The sequence below is a fragment of the Onthophagus taurus genome, chromosome 8 (genome assembly GCF_036711975.1).
Source record: "Onthophagus taurus isolate NC chromosome 8, IU_Otau_3.0, whole genome shotgun sequence".
NCBI classification, from domain to species: Eukaryota; Metazoa; Arthropoda; class Insecta; order Coleoptera; family Scarabaeidae; genus Onthophagus; species Onthophagus taurus.
Genome location: NC_091973.1, coordinates 9,045,201 through 9,067,179, shown reverse-complemented (window position 1 = coordinate 9,067,179; position 21,979 = coordinate 9,045,201). Strand labels below are relative to the sequence as shown.

At 37.1% G+C, this 21,979-nt stretch overlaps 1 protein-coding gene and 1 long non-coding RNA gene across 6 annotated transcripts; one reads left to right on the top strand and one right to left on the bottom strand.

The window, feature by feature from the left end:
• The first annotated feature begins 872 nt into the window (after positions 1 to 872).
• On the top strand, positions 873 to 13,012 carry LOC111413883 (endoplasmic reticulum aminopeptidase 1-like). Of its 5 annotated transcripts, XM_023045007.2 has the most exons (16): positions 873 to 1,206; positions 1,260 to 1,436; positions 1,923 to 2,162; positions 2,603 to 2,791; positions 2,852 to 2,934; positions 2,991 to 3,193; positions 3,947 to 4,127; positions 4,177 to 4,557; positions 4,610 to 4,858; positions 4,920 to 5,075; positions 5,209 to 5,443; positions 5,496 to 5,679; positions 5,745 to 5,966; positions 11,697 to 11,969; positions 12,043 to 12,265; positions 12,591 to 13,012. In XM_023045007.2, the coding sequence occupies exons 2-16, from the start codon at positions 1,334 to 1,336 to the stop codon at positions 12,750 to 12,752; spliced, it is 3,084 nt and encodes a 1,027-aa protein (XP_022900775.2). In that variant the 5' UTR covers positions 873 to 1,206; positions 1,260 to 1,333; the 3' UTR covers positions 12,753 to 13,012. The 5 variants fall into 5 exon arrangements, with proteins under 5 accessions (XP_022900775.2, XP_022900778.2, XP_022900776.2 ...); XM_023045010.2 differs by having other exon boundaries at positions 873 to 1,436; positions 2,007 to 2,162; XM_023045008.2 differs by lacking the exon at positions 873 to 1,206 and having other exon boundaries at positions 1,345 to 1,470.
• Positions 7,831 to 11,342, bottom strand: LOC111413884 (uncharacterized). The gene is made up of 2 exons (XR_002706224.2): positions 10,458 to 11,342; positions 7,831 to 10,380 (listed from the first exon to the last, which is right to left on the bottom strand). It is a non-coding gene; the product is annotated as an uncharacterized lncRNA (long non-coding RNA).
• Positions 13,013 to 21,979: the final 8,967 nt, after the last annotated feature.

Here is a 21,979-nt window from a genome sequence, read left to right as displayed (position 1 = left end):
TAAATTTTCATTCACTCTTTAAAAAAGATATATAAGTAGCGCACTTCACTAAAAGATTTTCTATTAGTTGTAGGTTCTTATTTTGGTATCCAAAATTATATTTTTACTTTTATCACCGTATGATACTATCTAATAGATATCTGCCATATGTATGTTTATCAATAAATCTATTAAAAAACCAAATTTTTTTTATTACATTTATTTTGGATTACTAATGCATAGGCAACTTCTTCAACACTTAATAAAACGAAACGTTTTCGCCGTTAATTCGACCCGCAACCATAAGAGCACTCGATTTGAGAGATATTTTAGGGTGAGCTGATGACGTCATTTTGGTCTCTCAAGAGATTCCACCGTTTTTGTACCCTCACCCTCTTAGCACATCTGAGGGGTGGTTACGGACCCTTCGAATTCAATTTCTCTGGGGGACTTACTCTTTGATCTGTTTAAGATTAAACTTTCCGTCGATAATCTCGAAAAAATCTTTGAAATTGCTTTGAAACTTTATTATAAAAAACTTTGATAAGCCCCCAAAGTTCCAAACAACTTCGTTTAACGACACATTCTTTTTTTTTAATAATTTCGTTTAACTACAAATTTGTTCAACGACAAAATCGATTAATTTGATGCTTTATCTTTAGCTATGTGGAAAGAAAGTACATATAATTTATTAATTTATTTTTAAATTAAATGTTGTGATGAAGATATGGAAAGTAAGTTTTCATGGATCGATTGGGAAATGTAATAAAATGAAAACGAGGGCGATCGTGCGATAATAATGTAAATAGTGCAGGGTGAACGCGCTTGCGCTTGAATAATATTTTGGAAACGAGATCAATAGAAAGGGCCTCCCGTGTGGTAGTTAGGTTATGGTTGGTAGACTTATAGGGGGAGCAGCGAACCCCTTTGAAATATTTAGGGGTGCTAAAATAGGAGAGTAGGTTCGGTTGGGCGATAGGAAAAAATCAATACGGCATCTATCAACCGGTCCGAACGCTAGCCATCCACACAATGCACTAGAACTCGGGAAAAGTTGGTACACGTGATCGTTTGGGACCGGGAAAAAAAGGAAAAGGTTCGGTAACGGGGCGCGAAAAGGATTGTGGGGTAGCAATGCGTTCAGTTGGTGATTATCCATCAATAAATGTTTGTAGAAAGTGAACGTCAACAGGTACAAGGCAAGAGCATGCAAGAGTATTTTGAAGCGTTCGAAGAACTTTCGTAGAGAGTTAGACCTCTTTCTTATCTATATTTTTTAGATAACCTCTAGTATTTAGTTGATTCTTTTTGCGATGTAAGGGTTGATTTGCTAGAGTCCGTAAAGTTCATAAAAATGACGGGGAATTCGCCGTCGCCAACAAACGCCGGTGACACCATCCGCATGGAGCCGATGGGGAAGTACAAGCAAACTCAAAACGGAAATGTCCGGCCACAAGGTGGGTTCTTCGTACCGCCGAAAGTCTGTTATCGGTAAGAGTACGGAAGGTAACTTGCACGATCCTGCATGCTCAAAGATTCAGTAGCCGAGTTGCCGTTTTTGGGAGCACGTGTTCGGAGCGCAGGCCTCTCAGTTTTTCCCTATTGAATATTTCCCGCTCTACATCGACGCGTGCGCCCTGCAGAGAACCACCGGCTACGATGGGGTAGTCGACGCAGATCCCCTAATTCCTTCAGTGCGTGTCGCGATTAAAACAGGCTCGAGGATATTCGAAGGCCATTCAGCGGAAATCAAAAGTGTTCAGACGTGTTCTCCCTTTAATAATTCTCTCGAAATAAATTAGCTACTGTGGAGGGCAGAAAGCGCGACCCTCTGGTTAAGGTATCCGTCGTTACTGGGGCCCGGAACGTAGAGGCGGTCGTCTGGCGGCGGGGTTCCACAGTGATGAGCGAGCAGGATGTTGACGATGTTGCGTTTCTTACAGGTACTGCGATAATCGCCCGTTCCGTCTCTCATTGTCAGCCATCAGATCCCATTCATAATCCCTATCACTTAGGCGGTGTTGCAGGCACCGAGAGCCCAGCTGGGCCCACCAAGAAGAGCCTGTATGAAAACAACGGCGTCGCCACCTGCTCACAAAAACGTGCACTTTTCATCGCCACCGTCGTCTTTGCCGTACTTTTTGCAGTTGCCCTCATTATCGCATATACTGGACCACAAAGTGGTAAGTTATTCTCAATTAATTTTTGATAAATTTTATTTACCATGCTGCTACATTCCTGCACTGCAGTCAAAACAAACCATACTTTATAACACATTTCGCTCACGTGGTCACTTTGAAAACATTTTCTCTTAGGTAAATCATTTTTAACCTTTCGATGTATTTTTATTTTTTTTTGTTTTTATTTTCGACATTATCTTGACATTTCCACCGGTATATATAGAAAAGTAACTGGGGTTCCGTTGGAAATGCAATATGTAATAATGATAACGAACAATTTATAACGACCGTTTTACGTGAGCAGGCAAGAATTATTGATCGATCTTTCAATTAGCGAGATCATGCATAGTGAATGGAGCGGGCGGGATAATTTCCATCGTTACCCCTAATGATGTAATGGGGTTGTAAACGTTTACAGCATTTGTGGATGTTTCAAATTTTAGATTGCACGTGCGCAGGAGAAAAACCTCCGAATTATGTTGATGAGGATTGGAACGTAACGAAGGTATTCGTCCCGCGGGCTACAAACGGACAGGTCTTTCCATGGAACAACATCCGTCTTCCCTCCATCGTGAAACCGACGAGGTACAACATCACCATCCACCCAAACTTGACGACGCTCGAAGTGAAGGGTAATTAGATTTTTCCCCTCTTAATTGTGGCGCTGAGCACGGCCTCGACGGCGTTTTTAGGTCAAGTGTCTATAGAGTTCCACGTCGACAAAGATACGAATTTCGTAGTCTTGCACAGCAAGAACCTAACTATAACGGATAAGGTAATCTCGATTTTTCCTTCTCACGCTACGTTTCGTGACACCTTTACGATTTGCAGCTTGTCCAGGATAAGAAGGGTCACAACTTGAGAATAACCAAGCTGCTGGAATATTTACCGGCGGAACAGATCTACTTGGAAATCAAGGACAAGTTTAGAAAACGCAACAACTATACTCTAAGTTTAAGATATACTTCCAAATTGAATAGGGAATTTGTAGGTTTTTACATTTCCAGTTATATCAGCAAAGATGGTGATAGGAGGTGAGTTCAAGCTCCCCGAATTACATTACTAATATCTTAAGCCTACTCCCTCGACCGTATCTATTTAACTGATTGGGCCGACCGTTCATTAGCAATGTAAATAAACACGGAGCGTTTACTGCATCTAGATATTGACTTTTTAGTCACGCTACGGAAAAAGCTACGCGCGCGCTTTCGGAAACGGCTTCACCTCCTTGCGGAAACAAAGAAACCAATAACGTATATCACAGTCTGGGATTTTATAGCCTCACAGGAATCTTTCAAATTGCTCCTTTGTGGGCGCCAATTTCACTCTATCCTTGGCAATATGAAATTTTCATCTTCTCTTCACAATCTTTAAACTCCTTAACCTACCTTTTGAAGTTGTTCCAATACATCTTTTCATCTTTAACTCTTTAAATATTTTAAACACCTTAAGAATTTGATCAGATTAATTTAATTCAAGCGTCTTTTTTGTCCCATTTAATCCAAATATAAAAGCAAGGCGTGAAATCGCCAGTTTTTCCAGATGAGAGAAAACTGGAACGCGTTGAGAGAATAAGATGCTCGCCAGATAGCGTCAAATTTAGGGGGAGATGCAGTATTGAATACACTTTGCAGCCCTTTGTTTCCGCAAAGACAATGCGTTTGTTTCGTTAGACAATGTGTCGCGTGTACATTGTTGGGTCATTTAGGTCCTTATTGTCCCCGTGAGATGCACCTTGCTGAGACGGTGATACATTAATTGCTGTGACGGTGGGATTTTTTTTCAAGGTACCTGGCCACGACGCATTTCGAGCCAACATACGCTAGGGCTGCCTTTCCCTGCTTCGACGAGCCCCAATTTAAGGCAAAGTTCAAAATGTCGATATTCAGAGATAGATTCCATATAGCATTATTTAATATGCCGGTGGTGACGACTGAAGAAGCCGGATTTTATATGGGAACTGGCTTGGTAAGCGCGTAAAAATCGATGTCAGGAAATTGAAATAATTGACTTTTAGCTGCGAGATGACTTCCAAGAATCCGTGGAGATGAGCACTTACTTAGTCGCGTTTATTATTTGCGATTACACCCACATGAATGAACAAACAAAGAAAGGCGTTTCAATTTCCGTTTACACGCCGCCTCCTTTTATCTCCCAGGCGTCTTTTGCCCTGAATACGTCTACCCAAATTATGGACTTTTTTGAAGACTTCTTTATGGTGCCGTATCCTCTGCCAAAGCAGGATCTAATTGTGATTCCAGATTTTGCCACTGGCGCCATGGAAAATTGGGGATTGATAACTTATCGTGATACTGCCATCTTATATGATCCAATAGAAACATCGACCGCAGCCCATCAATTAGTCGCGGTCGTTATAGCTCATGAATTATCTCATCAAGTAATTTCTTGTTAGTTAGTTTTCGTCTAAAATTAATGCCGTTTTATTTTAGTGGTTTGGTAATCTCGTTACCATGAAATGGTGGAACGATCTCTGGCTCAACGAAGGATTCGCTAGCTTTTTCGAGTACTTAGGCGTTGATAGTCTCTTTCCGGAGTGGAAGATGATGGAGCAATTCATCTTAGATAAAACTCAACCTGCGTTGGCGCTTGACGCGCTCGTCAGTAGTCATCCCATTTCTGTCCAAGTACACGATCCATCTGAAATCGAAGCTATTTTTGATACTATCTCTTACAGTAAAGTAAGCTTTTCTTACTTATTCAAAGCTATCTAAACAACTCTCCCAAATATTTTATTTTAAGGGTGCCTCAATTTTACACATGCTGGGAAAATTTCTACAGGAAAATCTTCAAATAGGATTGAACGATTATTTAAATTCTTACAAGTATAGTAATGCCGATACGAAAGATCTCTGGAATGCGTTAAGCAGGAACACAAATCAATCTTTGGAAGTAAAGGTAGGAATTATTTTCAGCAGCCGGTAAAGTAGGAAAACTCGCATTCACCCTCGCGTCGGTATTGATTTCGTTGGGCGGCTCCGGGGGTTGAATGTTAGGTGGCGCCTCGTATTCTTTACGACCCAACTTTCAGGCAATAATGGACACCTGGACGCAACAAATGGGATTCCCGCTCATTACAATTCGGAGGGAGAACAATGAAATCGTAGCCAACCAAGAGAGATTTTTGCTCACAACCGACGAGCTTAATAGTACAGCGAGATTAATGCCAAAATCAAAATACGATTATAAATGGTACGTTCCGCTATCGTATTTCTTAGATAACGATACCGGAACTGTTTATAATATATGGATGAATATGACCGATGGTAAAAATAAATGAATAAATGAATGCGGATGATGTTTAATTTTGTATTTCAGTTCGTTTCGAAATTGATTCGGAAATAAAGTGGTTAAAAGCTAACGTGAAACAATCGGGATTTTATCGGGTAATGTATGAAGAATCAATGTGGATGGAGATTATTTCCACCCTAAGGCGCAACCACAGCGTCTTAAACGCGGCCGATAGAGCTAGTTTGATCGATGACGCCTTCACGCTGTGCAGGTAGTTTAAAATTGATTCGAACGAGTCTTCTCGTCACGTTCAATCACCACCTTTTTGCATTCCAGGGCGGGACTGCTCAACGCCAGCCTCGCTTTGGAATTGTCCTTGTACCTTATCAACGAGCGCGATTACGTCCCATGGGCTACAGCCATTGCACATTTCCAATCTTGGAGCAGAAGACTATCCGAAGCGCTTCCTTATAAGTTATTCCTACAGTACATGAGGAAACTACTAACTCCGGTTACGAAACACGTTGGCTGGGACGAAAAGGGGCCGCATTTAGATAGGTAAGTAAAAATGTTAATTTTTCAAAAACCCTGCTCAATGTCACTGGAGATGGTTGGTTAAAGAGAAATGAACGGAAATGTAAAAACGGTTATATTAGGTAGAAACTTTGCAAATTATACGTTAATTCGAATTTATGAGTCCGGGCAAAGAGGGATGATAATTTTGGATTCTTCTACTTCTAAACTTTTATTGAAATTGGTCGGGTTGACGTTTACGATCGCCGAGAGGGCGGGAGCGATGTAATTAAAGGCGAATGAGATGAATTCAGAAATGTAACATTGGATATTACTGTGTAGGGGTGCTCTTCGACGTCGCCACGGCTCCTTTCGACCCTTTTCCTCCTCGCCCGTATCACGCGAACGGCTTCACGTTTGTAGCCACTAGAGCTTTCTCTGATCCATCTTTTTCGTCTATTTTACACTTACGATACACATGAACACGGGAACGATCTTTGTGGTTCTTCCGGTTTCTTTTTCCAGAGTGAATTGGAAACAAAACGATAGAAGCGCGAAGGGTAGAGGAAGACAAAGAGTGCACCTTTGTTTTAATTAACGTCTGAAAGTTGGCTTTTGAAAGCCTGGAGGTAATTTTGTTGAACGTGTTGCAACCCCGACACGGGCACTTCCCTTGTATTTAAAATAAAACGCACCGTCGTGTGACAAAATAAGTTCCGGGCACTGAACAGTCATTTTGTTAGAGGTTAAATTCAGTTCAAACTTTCTACCTAATAAGATTTAAAATTACCGCGACGTTTTCGCCACTTATTTGAACGGTTTTGTGTCAGCGCGGATCCTCTTTCCGGCGTAGTTTTCCCTTTCGGTCGATAATTCGGATGAATATATTTCACATTTCCTTTTCTCTTCCGGTCCAAACTGCCCAATAAGCATTTCCAGGCCAATCTCTTCCGCATAGTCTGCCAGATAAAAGTTTAGAGTAACCAGTTAAAGGGTATACGCAATTCCTTCCGCTGCGATCAGCGTTTAGCGTCGCTCCTCCCACTGGGCAATCTGTTTTCATTTCATCGCACTTCTTTTTGTCCTACTGTTGTATCCTTTAACGACCACTTACAATGCTGGAGGTATGGCGGCAATTTGAGAATCATCCACCTCGCCCTTGTTAATTTTAATTGGAACCGACCCCCCAATCTCTGACCCTGAGAACACCGGAGGCTTGTTAAGGTATTTAAATGAGATCGCTCTGTTGAGAGTTATTGACTGATTCATCTCTATTCTAATGTTATAATTAAAATATGTTTTTAAAAATACTTGAAATAAAGAAGCGCGTGTAGCAAATTACAAATCAGTGACCAAAGAAGCGTGTTCGATCAAAATCGCGGTCCGATCCATCAAGCCGTTAATTGTAGTGTCAGAATGGTGGATGAGTCGGGAACTACATGCAGTGCACTACATTGAATCGAAATATCGGAACAAGTGGCCAGCCAGCCGGACAGAGCGATGCACGCGCGATTTATACAGGATCGGAATTATTTATTGTTCGTATTGAAAATTATCGATGTTTCACTTTCGCGATATTTATGTTCATTTGCCGAGTCGGGGGTGTGTCGACACGTAGAAAATTTAAAATCGATTTAGCGGCTTTCGCGGGCAGAACAAAATCATTAGCGGCGCTCCGATCCGCAAATTAAATACTATTCATCAGCGGCTCCGCGTTATATTAGGTAAACGTAAGCTTAGGAGGGATCACAACGTGGAAGGGTACCATTCAGGAGGTCTAATATCCCATTCCCCTCCACACTCCCTTCCATTATAATCAATATTATAGGTGTCGAAAGTTCTTTGTTAGTTGTGCAAATGAACTTAACGTTGACAATACTATTCGATTACTAAATATAAATACCATAACTAAATCTTAATTAAATATATTTGATTTGACCAGTTTCAATTTTAATAAATCATCAACAATATTCTATATACATTGTGTTAATTAATTATCGTACCCGACGTCATCAGTATGCAACCAATATCACAGTATTATTTATTCGTAGATGTGATAGATTTCGTGATAGATTTTCTTTTATTTTCTTTATGGTTTCATCTTGGAGTTGCATCGTTAATTGGTCATCAATTTGTACTGTTAATACGTCCAATAATACGTTCATTTGAACTCCTACTCAATGCATCTACATGAGCCATCTGAGTTCCTGGGCGATATTTAATATTAAAGTCGTATTCTTGGAGTTTCAACACCCATCGTGCTATTCTCTGCTGCATCAAGTCTTTCTTTTTCATGATGGTTTTTAAAAAAATACAATCGCTTACCACTTTAAATTCTCGACCTACCACGTACGTTCGAAATCTTTCTAAGGTCTCTGTAACGGTTAGAATTTCCAGTTCGTAGCTGTGATAACGACTCTCCAATTCCGTTAATAATATTCCAGCTATTCTCATCTTGCAGGCATCGGTATGCATTTTAAAATCTGTTTCTGGATAGTATATCGTTAAAATTGGTCTTTTGGTTACTTCTTTTAATCATTGCTTGTCTTGTTTATTAAGGACTTATCTACTACGCCATGGGATCGAGCATTTATTTTCTATATTTTCATCTTTCTTTCCGTCGTTGTCTTCTTCTGTTTTCTGAGTTTTCTGTATCTTCGTCAATCATCATTGTTTCTTCGTTTATACCTTTCTTTTGTTCTGGCTTTTCTAAAATGAGTTCATCCTCGGCTTTAAGAGTGATGCATCGTTGTACTGACAAAGAGTTTCCATGTTTAATTATTTTAATATTGAGGTCGTAAAAAGCACTATTTCCTACAATTATGGCGTCTTCTTGAAAATTATCATAGATTAACTTTGGCATCTTCCGATTGTTCTTCCTAATTCACCTCCAAATCCCTTCAGTTGAATGGTGAATAGCGTATATACTATTTTTAGTTTGTCTGCGACCTTCTGTCAAATGGTTTTCTACAAACTTGCACTACTTTGCGATCAACCTTTTTAATTTTGTTCACCATCTTTGCAATCTCTGACGATGTGACTCACTTTATTGCAATTGAAACATTTCTTTTTTTTTGCGGTTTTGGGCCTTTTTCTGAAAAGTGTCCCATTTCATTACAATTATAGCATTTTTTTGCTTGCGTTACAGGTTTCTCATTTTCTTTTCCATTAGTTTTTTGAGGAATATTTGGTTTTTGTGTGGGTGGCGTCATTTTTATAACACTTTCGTATTGTTTGATTTTTTTGATCAACATCATTCAAAGCAAGTGTTTTCGCTAAATCTTTATCATTGATACCGTTTTTGATATACTTTATTTGATATTTCTGCCGTCCTTACTGAAATCATCCTAAGTAACAAAATGTTGAAACTGAGATAATTCAATTTAAAGGGAAAATTAATCGCTGTCCGATTTTTCAATCTTTGCATGCCATCTCAAAGCGTATGGATATTTTCATTATTTACGATTAAAAAAGTGTAAGTTTAGTTATAACTGAATTATGTAGAAAAATGTGCAGATAAGATGTTATGTCTTAGTAAAATTACACCTAAAATATAGAAAATTGTAAAGAAAAAGGAATGCTACTAAATAATATATGATAGGAGTGGTGAAACAATTGTATCCTATCAGCCGGAAACTAAAATGTTCAAATCCTCAAAAATAATAATAAAATAAAAACTTATTACACCTCATCCATAAATTCGTCATCGTTATTGCCGTCAGCACATATACCTCCCAAAATTTAAGAGGGTTTTCAGGAATAATTAGCCGTAGTTTTGAGATCAGGTCATTTTTCCTCGTCTCGGATATTCCTCGGCATTCATGTTTGGAAGTAGGCTTCGGCATTCCTTCCTTGAAGTGTTTGGCTGTCAGAAAATTTAGTTTGACAAAATCATCGTCAAGAAAGTTGTTTTTATACCACATTACGTATTCTCCTTCCCTAAATACCAAATGTGACATATCTTGCAAATATGGTTAATCTTTCCAGTCAAAAAAGTCTTTGATAGTCATGTCTTTAATGTCAACTTTAGAAGAGTTTGCATCGTTAACTGCACGTTTGAAATCATCAGTCTAATCCATCCCCATTCTCTTAAGTGATTTTTCCACCTAATGGTGGAACGCGTCTGCCGACATAAATGTATGTCCTGACTGAAAGTATTTTATTTCCAAAGTTTTCAAGGCCAATTCTGAACAGTTATTGACAGCGTAGATATAAAAACAGAATAAAGCCCAATTCTTGTTTTGGGCTGCACAATTGTCCAGCCAAATTGTTATGTTAGACACGTCTCTATTTCTCAATAGAAACGCATAAAATGTTGAAATCAAATCTTTTTTCCTTCCTCGGATTGCTTCGTGCCACACCACCGTCAAAGGTTTCGTGGACTTTGTATATTGACCAACTGGTACAAAGGACTCATTAAAGGCAATCAGTCTTGAAATGACAGTGGCAGCATGATCACCTGGAAGTTCAAAGATATAATAAATTCTCAGTCCTTAAAAAATTTAGCTTTAGCTAAGCATATTTTTTGTAAATCACCGGATACCACCAATTTATCAGTTATGAATTGTTTCCCATCCTTTTGGTATTCCACCCTGGCAATATTGTATTTTTCCTTATGCCTTTTCTATAACATGCATGAGTCGCAATCTTCGGGTAAATTGTTTTTTTGATGAAGAGTAGTTGTTGAGTGTAAGTTAAACTTTTCACATTCAAAACATTCCTCATTCCCAAGTCTCGCGAATGAAATATTCATTGCTCTTATTTCTTTTCTATATAGCTCGTAAGACAGTTTAAGATTCGCATTCTTTTCCAATTTAACATAGCACGTGGTAACATCGGACATTTTAACGTAGCAAAGCCCTCACATTGAGTACTCATGTACATAGTCATAAGACTGAACAAAGCTAGTTAGGATTATTTACTTTAGTAAATATCAGATAGGATTTTCTCACTTAGGAAATGTATTAATACTGGAGATAGGATGATATGTTTAGGTATATTTTAGCAACTTTAAAAGCAGCTAGGACGTTCTTAGCCAAATAGGTAGAAATAACACCCATATTCAAGAATTTGCATTTAGGTTGAAAATTAGGAAAAATGTAGATACGACGATTTATGTAGACTCATTAAATCTTTTGTTTCTATGTATTTTGTATGCTATTTCGTTTTCCGTTACATCACCTGTTTTATCGATCGTCTCCAATTCTTTAATGGCCGTTGAGTTTGCCGCCATATCCGTTGCGTAGAATTTTTCTGTGTTTTCTTCCCTCATTTTTGTCGTATTCACGTTTTTATCGCAACGCTACTTTATAGTAAATAAAAGGGGCTTTATCGTTTGTCCATTTATTACTTGTTTTTCGTTTGTTTTACTTTTATAACTACATTCATTAACAACAACAACTTTGTTCTACTGCTCTCTTCTTTATCGATCGGTACTCTTCTTATGACTTCAAAATATTCAATAGGTGTCGCTAGTTGTTACATATATAATAGTATACCAAATATAAATTTATATATATATAAAGTGTAAGAAGTGAGTAGATAACAAATAGGGGATGGTCTAATTTGGATTTTGGACGGTTGGAAATAGATCGGTGGGGAAAAAATGCCGTGTAGGTTAATTAATCCGAAATCGATAATAGTTTAATCCAGCAGACCGGGTAATGCCTCAATATGTCACACTGATTCGCCCGGTTTAACGATTCTCTGAATTTTATATGGCACGAATCGGGAGAAGAAGCGTTATTCCCGTTCTCTTTGGTGTTCTTTTTCTAGATTGATGCGCACCGACGTGCTATCAACCGCAGTATTATGCGAATTGAATGAGACGATATTCACCGCGAGAAATATGTTCGAAGCTTGGATGACCAAGAACCAATCGATACCGCCCGATTTGAAAGAAGTGGTTTATTCGGCCGGTATTAAATATGGTGGTCTGTCGGAGTGGCAGTACTGTTGGGGAGTTTACAATTCGAGCAATGTACCGAGCGAACGAAAACTGCTTCTTAAAGCTTTAGGGGTTGCGTCGGATCCGTGGTTATTACATAGGTGAGTTGTTTTTTTTAAAGAATCGAGAATGCCCGGAAGGGACAAAACGTTAAAATGCTAAATGTGCTTACAGATATCTTCTGGAAACGTTGGACCGCAATATAGTCAAGCCTCAAGATGTAAAGACGGTGCTGGCGGTGGTGGCGGCGAATCCAGAAGGTCGTCTTTTGGCCTGGAGGCATCTCAAGGCATATTGGCCGACGATGCAATCTCTATTCGGGAACTCCACGTTTATGATGGGGAGTCTCATATCAGCGGTGACTGCCCATCTATCTACTCCCTACGACTACTACGAGGTAAATCTAAATGGTCCGAGCCATAAATATGCCGCTTTTGTTTTACAACTCCTGCTGCCTGGAAATTGTCATTCCCCGTGCGTAAATCAAAAATGTTTTATCGTCCTCTGCTTTCCTGACACCGTTTTTTACCAATCAAATTTTTTCGTCAGCACCCAATGGCGTTTTAATTCATTACAAACATTTTCCCCTCTTCACTCGTATGTATTTTTCCGACGGTCTATTTATTTTTTCTCCATGTTTTCAGTTCCTTTTGATCTCATATCTAGTTTTTATCTATTATTCCATAAGCCAATTTAAAGATCTTTCGTTTGTTGACCTTTAGGTATCTACGTACTTTAATGGTATGGACGTGGGTTCTGCGGCAAGGGCTTTGCAACAAAGCCTCGAGACTATTAAGCTCAACATCAACTGGGTGACGCACAACGGTCCCGAGATTTACACATGGTTAAAGAAATACTTTGGAGAAACTGTCGGCGGCGTGTGATTCCTGAACATGCGGATATATTTTGTAATTACCTTTTCTAAATGACCGTAGCTTTCGACTTGAACTACCAAAGATTATTTTTGTATACCTAGATATATACCTATTGGATGTATATGCCGCAACTCCAAGATATCTATACATATGAATGTATCATAGGTATAGTTACTTCACATTAATATACGCGAAGATTGAGGGTTTTTTATACATTTTATTGTATTTTTATGTATCGGCGTGTACAATAAAAATATTGAAAGCCGTAAGATGTTATTCCAGTTTTTTTGTATTCCTTTCGTATCCGTCCCTCTGGCTGAAAGGTAAGTGGAACTTTTTTTTCTTTTTTTTTCTTTGGCTGTGTTTGCGTAATCAATTTGCACGCCTTTGGAAACCCCTCAAGGTTTCACGCGTGCCCGTATGAAAGGGTTTCGTCGTCTTTGGCTATCGCTTTCCGATTGTTATTGATTTTATACGTCTCGGCTGCTATAGTAATGGCTTTTAGATGACGTTGATTGAGGTCTTAAGGCCGTCGGAAAAAGGAAAATAAACGACGCCATTTTACTGGATTAAAGCGAGCACATTAATTTCAGGATAATGGGATATGGAATTGGGGCTCCGATGAAATTTGTGTAACTTTAAACTTAATTGTATTACAATTTCGTGATAGGTGTAAGCCTCCCGGCGTTGCAGAGGAGAGCGTGTCACGTTTGTTGTACAAAACAGTTCGCCTACCCTTTGCCCGGGTGAAATATATCAAGCCGTTCTTGAGCAGATAAGTAATTAGAACAGTCGGATCACAATGGCGGAATTTAAGCAAGTTTACGTCTTCCGCGAGCGAGAAAATTTACTCATTTCAGAGTTCTCGAAATTGATTAAGTCATGAATAAATAACAAATAACCCCATTAAATGACGAAATAATAGCTAGAAACGAAGGGTAATTACTGCGATAATACGTCGATACGAAGCATTGAAAATTTACCACACGGTATCAAATTGATTAGATATTAAATTCCAATTAAGCCGTAATTCCCTCGAGTTAAAAGTGCATCCAATACCTTAAGACAACGGTAATTGGTATTTAAATTACTCCAAGCTAATTGATTGCTCGGCATTCGGTTACGGGAAAGATGTACACGACCTCTTAAAACTTTTATTGACTATCAAACTAAATTATATTTTTACTCCATCTTTTCCAACATTCCATTCCATTTATGGTATAAACAAATAATGCGCCAACGCCGCACTGCGTTAATTAGAATAGGTATGTTAATGGAATCGCGTTATACCACCAACCGCTTTACTTATTTTCACATTATATTAAACAATTAATTACCAACTAAACCCACAATCACAATCACCGGCTACTCCATCGCTTATTTATAACCTCGTTAATTTCACATCAACTATCGTGGTTTACTACATAACCTCATCTTTTTCGCTCATTATCATTAATGTATATATATATAGTTCTTAGTAAGTATTAGCGAGCTATTTGAAACCGGTTAAAACGATTTTGACTCATATCAATTAGGTTTTTCTATTTCCTGGTAATTTTGAAACACATCAAAAAACATTAAATATTTTTTTTAATTCCACCATCTTGATTGAGCATCGGCAGGTAAGCATGATGAAAAATCCATAAGAATTCCATTTTGGATATTACATACAAACTTAGGGATGAAGAAGAAAAAATATTTTTTTCGAGGTAACAATCACAATTCTACTTAAACTGGGCAAAGGACACCGCTTTATAGGGCCGTAAATGGGGTTTATGCGTTCGGTTCGTCGATACTTCTTGTACGGCTCAACTCCCGGTACGACGAGGAATCTCGAACATTTCAAAGTTCGTCTTCTTAAATACGACGGGGTTGAGAAATAACAGGAAGTTGTCGAAATGGAGTAAAACGCTGGAAGTTGGAGCAACAGGAATCTTACTGGAGGAGATAAGCTCGATGCCCAGGGACTACTACATACTCAATTTTACTTCTAGAGAAATACAATTTTTCGATGGGCGATCATCAAAGGTATCGAGTTCTTTCTGCATCCTAAGCAAAACCAAATGCATTTTGTACATTCCGAAGGATATCAGAGAATGGCTAAAGTTAGAAAAGACGACAATATTTACATCTGCAACGGAGAGAAGAAAATATATATAGCTATATTAATTTTTATCTGCAATATTTACCATTAATTAAAGGAACGGTAACAAATTTTTAATTTTTGATCACTTGAACATTAATTTTTAATGGTTAATTTCAATATGATTCAATAAAAACTTCATCGAAACATTTAAATATAAAACGGAATTAATTAAAATCTGAATCAAAATGTTATTTTAATAATAAATTTAAATTTAATATCAAATTATTAAACTTAAAATCCTTCGAATCAATCATCAATAACTCCAAAAACTTCACTGAAACCTAACCATGCCCAAAAACTTCAACGAATCCTCAAACTTACTTAATCAAAACTCGCCGAAATTAACATACTACCAATTGTGTGTACTAAATTGATTAATTTTAATCTTTTTAAATGAGTTATATTAAAGTAGTTTAAGTGAGTCTTAATTTCTTGCCTTTGTTTGACTTCGAACACGTCGGTCGCCCCAAGTAATTTTCGTTGAACCAAATGAAAGTTGTTCTGTGCGAAGGGGTATGACGATAACATTTTTTGACCTTGACTTTATTTTCAAGGTTATATGAAGGTCACGACAAATTTTTTAAATGGCACCCTATATATTTTATTGTAAAATCTGAATCTGTGGATAACAGTAAAGTAATTAAAAAAATATATAAAAAGTGTGTGGTTTTGCCAGTACAACGGCAAAAAATATTTCGAAAAAAATTGAAACTTCTTCAGAAACAATTAACTAACGTTTATAATCTAGCAAGAACAAATAAGATTTATGAATTTTTAAATATTTTCCTACCCGCTTCGATACATTGTCTTTAGTTCTTAATTCTTAGAATACTATTTAAGAACGCTCTACAAAAAAAAATCCAGGAGAGGTACATCGGGTGACCTGGCTCGTCGGAAATACCTTTGGAAAGAGGTCTAAAAGGTTTCGACATTTCTCCGCCTTTGTCAATTTGATAATAGAATAACGCATAAAAATCAAGAGTTCGTGGAACTGCTTATGTCGGCATTTTCAGAATATCGCTTTTTAATGTTTTTCCAACAATATCTTATCTTTCTTTTGCAGTATTTAAACCTGTCAGCAGTAGCTAGTCTTCAGAAAGCAGTATTTAGTCTCCATAAAGCAATTTTAGTCTTTAAAAAGCAGTATTTAGTGTTCCAGACGCTGTATTTAGACCCGTCGGCAGTATCTAGTCTTCAGAAAGCAGTATTTAGTCTTCTAGAAGCAGTATCTAGTCTTCTGCCAAAGTTATGTATGTTTTGTCCAAAATATTTTATCTTTCTTTTGCAGTATTTAGACCTGTTAGCAGTATCTAGTCTTCAGAAAGCAGTATTTAGTCTCCACAAAGCAATTTTAGTCTTTAGAAGGCAGTATTTAGTGTTCCAGACGTTGTATTTAGACCTGTCGGAAGTATCTAGTCTTCAGAAAACAGTATTTAGTCTTCTAGAAGCAGTATCTAGTCTTCTGCCAACGTTATGTATGTTTTCTCCACAATATCTTATCTTTCTTTTGCAGTACTTAGACCTGTCAACAGTATCTAGTCTTCAGAAAGCAGTATTTAGTCTCCACAAAGCAATTTTAGTCTTTAGAAAGCAGTATTTAGTGTTCCAGACGCTGTATTTAGACCTGTCGGCAGTATGTAGTCTTCTGAAAGCAGTATTTAATCTTCCAGAGCAGTATCTAGTCTTCAGAAAGCAGTATTTAGTTTTTTAGAAGCAGTATCTAGTCTTCTGCCAACGTTATGTATGTTTTGTTCTTGATACTGACAGCTACTTCTTTCTGCGTGTCTATCATCACCTTTTTGGGAGCCCCTTATTATCTATACGGATCTTGTACCACCCCGTACCTTATTTCTGCAGCTGTTAGTTATTACTTTGCTTTTGTGCTTATCCTGCATTGGCAAAGTTTCCGTATTGGTGATTTCCTGTCCTGGGCAATAACAAGACAAGTCCATTGGTTGTTCATATTCTTCGCATTCTTTTATTGAACACATAAGTATTGCCATGAAAAATCATGTTTGGTTTACAATCAATTTTTTGTTTTCTCTGCAGCAATTTCAGACTTCATGTGGACTTTGAACAATGTAATTCCTGTTTTTTGCTGAAGTCTAGTTTATAACTATTGCAATTTCAGACTTTTTCTTGCAAATTAACCTTCTGACCGGAGTATTCCCGACTATTCCCTTAAGTTTGGTTTTTCACCAGTATAATTCTGATTATTCCAGTCTTTTTTAAGTTTATTTATATTTCTTTGATTATATATTTTTTTTTAATGAAAATGCATTTTTTAATTTTTTTAAATTAAAATGAATTTTTAATTTTTCCCCCGCATTCCGCCCAAAATGCTTGGGGGGGGGGGGCGCCACTCCGGTTCCCGCACCCTGGCGCTTCATTTGCTAGCGCCGGCACTGCATTAAATCATGGATACTCTAACAAGGGAAGTGTCACAACTGTGTCTCACCGATTTCGATGCAATTTGGTACAGTTATAGAATGGGCCAAAATAAGGTTCGTACATTTTTTTATACGTGCGGTAAAAGCCCCTGGGGCGAGTTATAGGGGTTGAAAGTTTGGAGAAAAAGTACGTTTTCACTTATATTTTAAAAATGAAAAGTGCTATCAAAATTTGGTAAATTGTAACTGATATTCATTTTAAAAGAGCTTTCTTTTGATGTATCACACATATACCAGAGGGTTAAGAAGGGCGAACTACCCCTATTTTTTTGGAATTATTTAAAAACCACCCTATCGATTTTGGCGGCATTAAGTATACTTCCAGCACGTTCAAAAATATTAGTTAAGGGTTTTTTCCCATTCGCTCTAGATCATCCCCAGCGAAGTTACGGGGGTTAACATGTAACCACTTTTCGTAAGAATGATGTGATAAAATTGTCAGGTATTTTGAAAATACTTTAACAAAACCGTAAATTAGTCGCACAATAAAATGTTTAATGTAAAATAAGGCATAATACACCATTTAGGGGTGGTTGGGGTTAACCACCCCCTTAAAAATTAATTCTATCCCGGGCATTACTTGTTGATTACGGCGAAATTTGGTACTGTGTTTGTTTTATATAGTTTATTAGTTTATTTTTATTCTACATAATGTTGCCAAAAATACACCTACCAAAAAAATTTTGGCACAATATTTGTTTTTTTAGTGCCGCTTGCTAAAGGTCATTTCTCAAAATAGTTTTTTCTAGTATAAAAGAACGTGTGCCCAGTGGGTAGATTTTAGTTTCAGAGCAACTGACAGAAGCAATGGTTACAATAAACCCAATAAACGTTTTAAATTTGCTAATGACAGTTTTTACTGTTATGAATATTCCCCAGACTCCTGTAAATGAAGCAGAAGTTAGTTTAAAAGAAAATATACAGCGTATTTTAATGGAAAGTATGGAAGACTACAATATGCAAATTGAAGACGAAACTGTATTAATTTTCGATTCATCCAATGGCATCAATGACGGTCAGCAAATTATTGAAGACCAGGATACAACTGACAGGTTTGTAGAAGATACTGATGCTCATTGTCCATTGAAGGATGACATCGACTACGAGTACAAATTAGAGGCGGTAAATTACTGGACAAGTGGGAAGAAAGGTTATTTGAAACTAGAAACCGTAAAAAACAAATACCGAAAAGTAACGTCAAAGACCCAATTGCACAGATGGTCTAAATATATTGAAGAAAGAGGGACATACAAAGAAAAATTAGCAGAAATTACCGAATTTGTAATTAATCAAGCGAGAGCCGCCGTAGATAATAAATTGCCACTACATGATATTGATATACGCAGATGGGCTATACAAGCTAGAAATGAAAAGAATTTATCTCCTCAACTGTTCAAAGCATCTCATAGCTGGGTGCAACGTTTTAAGAAAGCAAATCGGTTAGTAAGCCGAAAAATAACAAAATTTCTATCCCAAAAACAAATTGGAAATGTTGATCGAGTAAAAACTTTAGCAAAAGATTTCGTTAAAGAGGCAAAGCTACAAATCCAAATATATGGACCTGAAAACACCTACAATTCGGATCAGAGCGGTTTTAACTTGGAATTCCATTCGGGAAGAACATTAAGCGATTTAGGAGTTAAAACCGTAGAAAGTGTGGTCCAGTCGGTGTCATCTACAACGCACAGTTACACAATTCAACCCGTAATATCTGCTGATGGGAAACTTCTTTCTCCACTTTTTATTGTTTTAAAAGAACCCTCTGGCAGCTTTGGACCGAGGGTAGCAAATACAATGTTTAAAGCAGACAATATATACGTTTTGGCATCAAAATCTGGAAAGTTAACTTCAGAACACATGAAAAATTGGCTCCAAAATGTATATTTTCCAAATACTGGTTCTAAATCATTATTATTATTAGATTCTTGGAGTGGCCATTGTCCTGAAGTTATTAGTGAAATAACTCCATCAGGTACTAATTTTAAACATTTATCTATACCTGCAGGGACAACAGGTCAAATACAGCCCCTAGATGTATTTGGTTTCAGAATATGGAAAAATTTTATTAGAAGATTCTCTGATCAGATTATTCTTTACCAGTATGATGTCAATTTACATCAGAGGGATAACATATTAAAATTGCAATCGTTGACGCATAACCAGTTGGCTTCCCCTCGGTTTATAAATGTTTTTAAATACGCATGGTTTGCAAGTGGCTATATAGAGGAGAGACCAGACCATTTTGAAAATCCCGTGGAAGTTTGCTTTTCGAGTGAGAAGCCAACGTGTGATATCTGTGGGGATATAGCGGTCATAACATGTGCATGGTGTAAAAAATCCTTATGTTTAAAACATTTTTTCCACGACTTTCATTTTTGCCAACACTACGTAGAATAAAAATAAATTTAATATTGAAAATTAATATAATACATAAAAAACGTCAATTAGTAATGTAGAATAAACTTCTTTGGTATATTGAACTATTTTTTTTGTCAGTTGCTTTTTAACTCATAAATAAATAAAATATCTTATTTATCTAGTAGTTTTATATTTATTATTTAAAGAAAATGAGGGTAGTTTACCTCGTGGAACATCGATAGATAGATTTTTAAAAAACAATACCACAGTTACGATGGCAGTTTTCATCTTCGAGGTATAAACAAAAAACTACCCCTAATTTGTAACCCTTATAACCATTTTCAAAAATTTTTACTTCAAATATAAAACAAACACAGTACCAAATTTCGCCGTAATCGACAAATAACGCCCGGGATAGAATTAATTTTTAAGGGGGTGGATAACCCCAACAACCCCTATATGGTGTATTATGCCTTATTTTACACTAAACATTTTATTGTGCGACTAATTTACGGTTTTGTTTAAAGTATTTTCAAAATACCTGACAATTTTATCACATCATTCTTACGAAAAGTGCTTACATGTTAACCCCCGTAACTTCGCTGGGGTTGATCTAGGGCGAATGGGAAAAAACCCTTAACTAATATTTTTGAACGCACTAGAAGTATACTTAATGCCGCCAAAATCGATAGGGTGGTTTTTAAATAATTCCAAAAAAATAGGGGTAGTTCGCCCTTTTTAACCCTCTGCTATATGTGTGACACATCAAAAGAAAGCTCTTTTAAAATGAATATCAGTTACAATTTACCAAATTTTGATAGCACTTTTCGTTTTCAAAATATAAGTGAAAACGTACTTTTTCTCCAAACTTTCAACCCCTATAACTCGCCCCAGGGGCTTTTACCGCACGTATAAAAAAATGTGCGAACCTTATTTTGGCCCATTCTATGACTGTACCAAATTGCATCGAAATCGGTGAGACACAGTTGTGACACTTCCCTTGTAAGTGTGGCAGAAAAAGTCGAAATGATTTTTATTTATGGAGAAAGTGGCAGAAAAGTTGCTGATAGTATAGCTTTGTATCGAGAACGTTTTCCTGATCGAAATACGCCTTTGAGAAGTACCTTCTACAGAGTTGTGAATGATTTCACTAACACTGGAAATGTGGAACTCGGCGAGCAACTGTAACTACGGAAGAAAAGGAAATTGCGGTATTAGCTAGCGTTGAGGTAAATCCTCAAAATTGACGCCAGAATATCGCAGATCAGCATTTTAAGAATATTAAAGCGCAACAAGTATCATTCATACCACATTTTTTTGCATCAACAGGTTTATGGAGGTGATTTTGAAAATCGATTAATATTTTGCCAATAAGAACGAATACAGTTGGTCGTCAATTTCTTTGGTAACGTGCTATTCTCAGATGAGTCTACTTTTATAAACAAAGGACAAGTCAATAGACATAACATGCACTATTGGAGCGTTGAAAATCCGAGATGGTTGCGTGAAGTAGAACATTGGTGTGGCATAATTGGTGATAAATTGATCATGTTTATCGCGAAGTACTGACTACACCAGAAAACTTGAAAGAGCGGATAAGAAATGCATGCAGAAATAGTAGCCAAGAAAACCTTTTAACATGTAAAGAAAGTTTTAGTAGAACGGTCAATAAATGTATTGAAGTGGGTGGGGTCTAAATATTTGAACATTTATTATAAATTTTATACTTGTTGATTAATAGTATAGCTTAATCATTTTTTTTATAAATAAACAATATTTTAATCTATTTGAATAAAAAAATTATTTAGCTTTTGTCTACAACAGATGTTTCGCCATCGTACTGGCAAAATCACACGGTAATTTTTTTTTTTAATTATTGTACTTTTATCCATACATTCAGATTTTGCAATCAAAACATAGGGTGCCATTTAAAAAATTGGTCGTGACAATTTCGCACAAAACAACTTTCATTTTACATAACTTTTTACATTACTTAAATGGCGGAAAATAATTCCGGGAAATAATTCCAATTTTTAAAATAATGTAATTGAATTACTTTAATATATGAGTCGATGATTACATTGGCTTTATAGCAGTTATTGAGCGGTTTTGTGCAGTCGTGCAGTGTTATCCTAGCGAAATGGAAAGGTGCAGCTGGAGATCGTGTGAGAAAATTCCCGCTAAGGAGCCTCTAGCCTTCTTTGATCCATCAGTGTAAATGATTAGCGTTTTGCCCGAACTTAGGTTGCTCTGGGATATCGTTTCAATGCCAAAGTATGGCT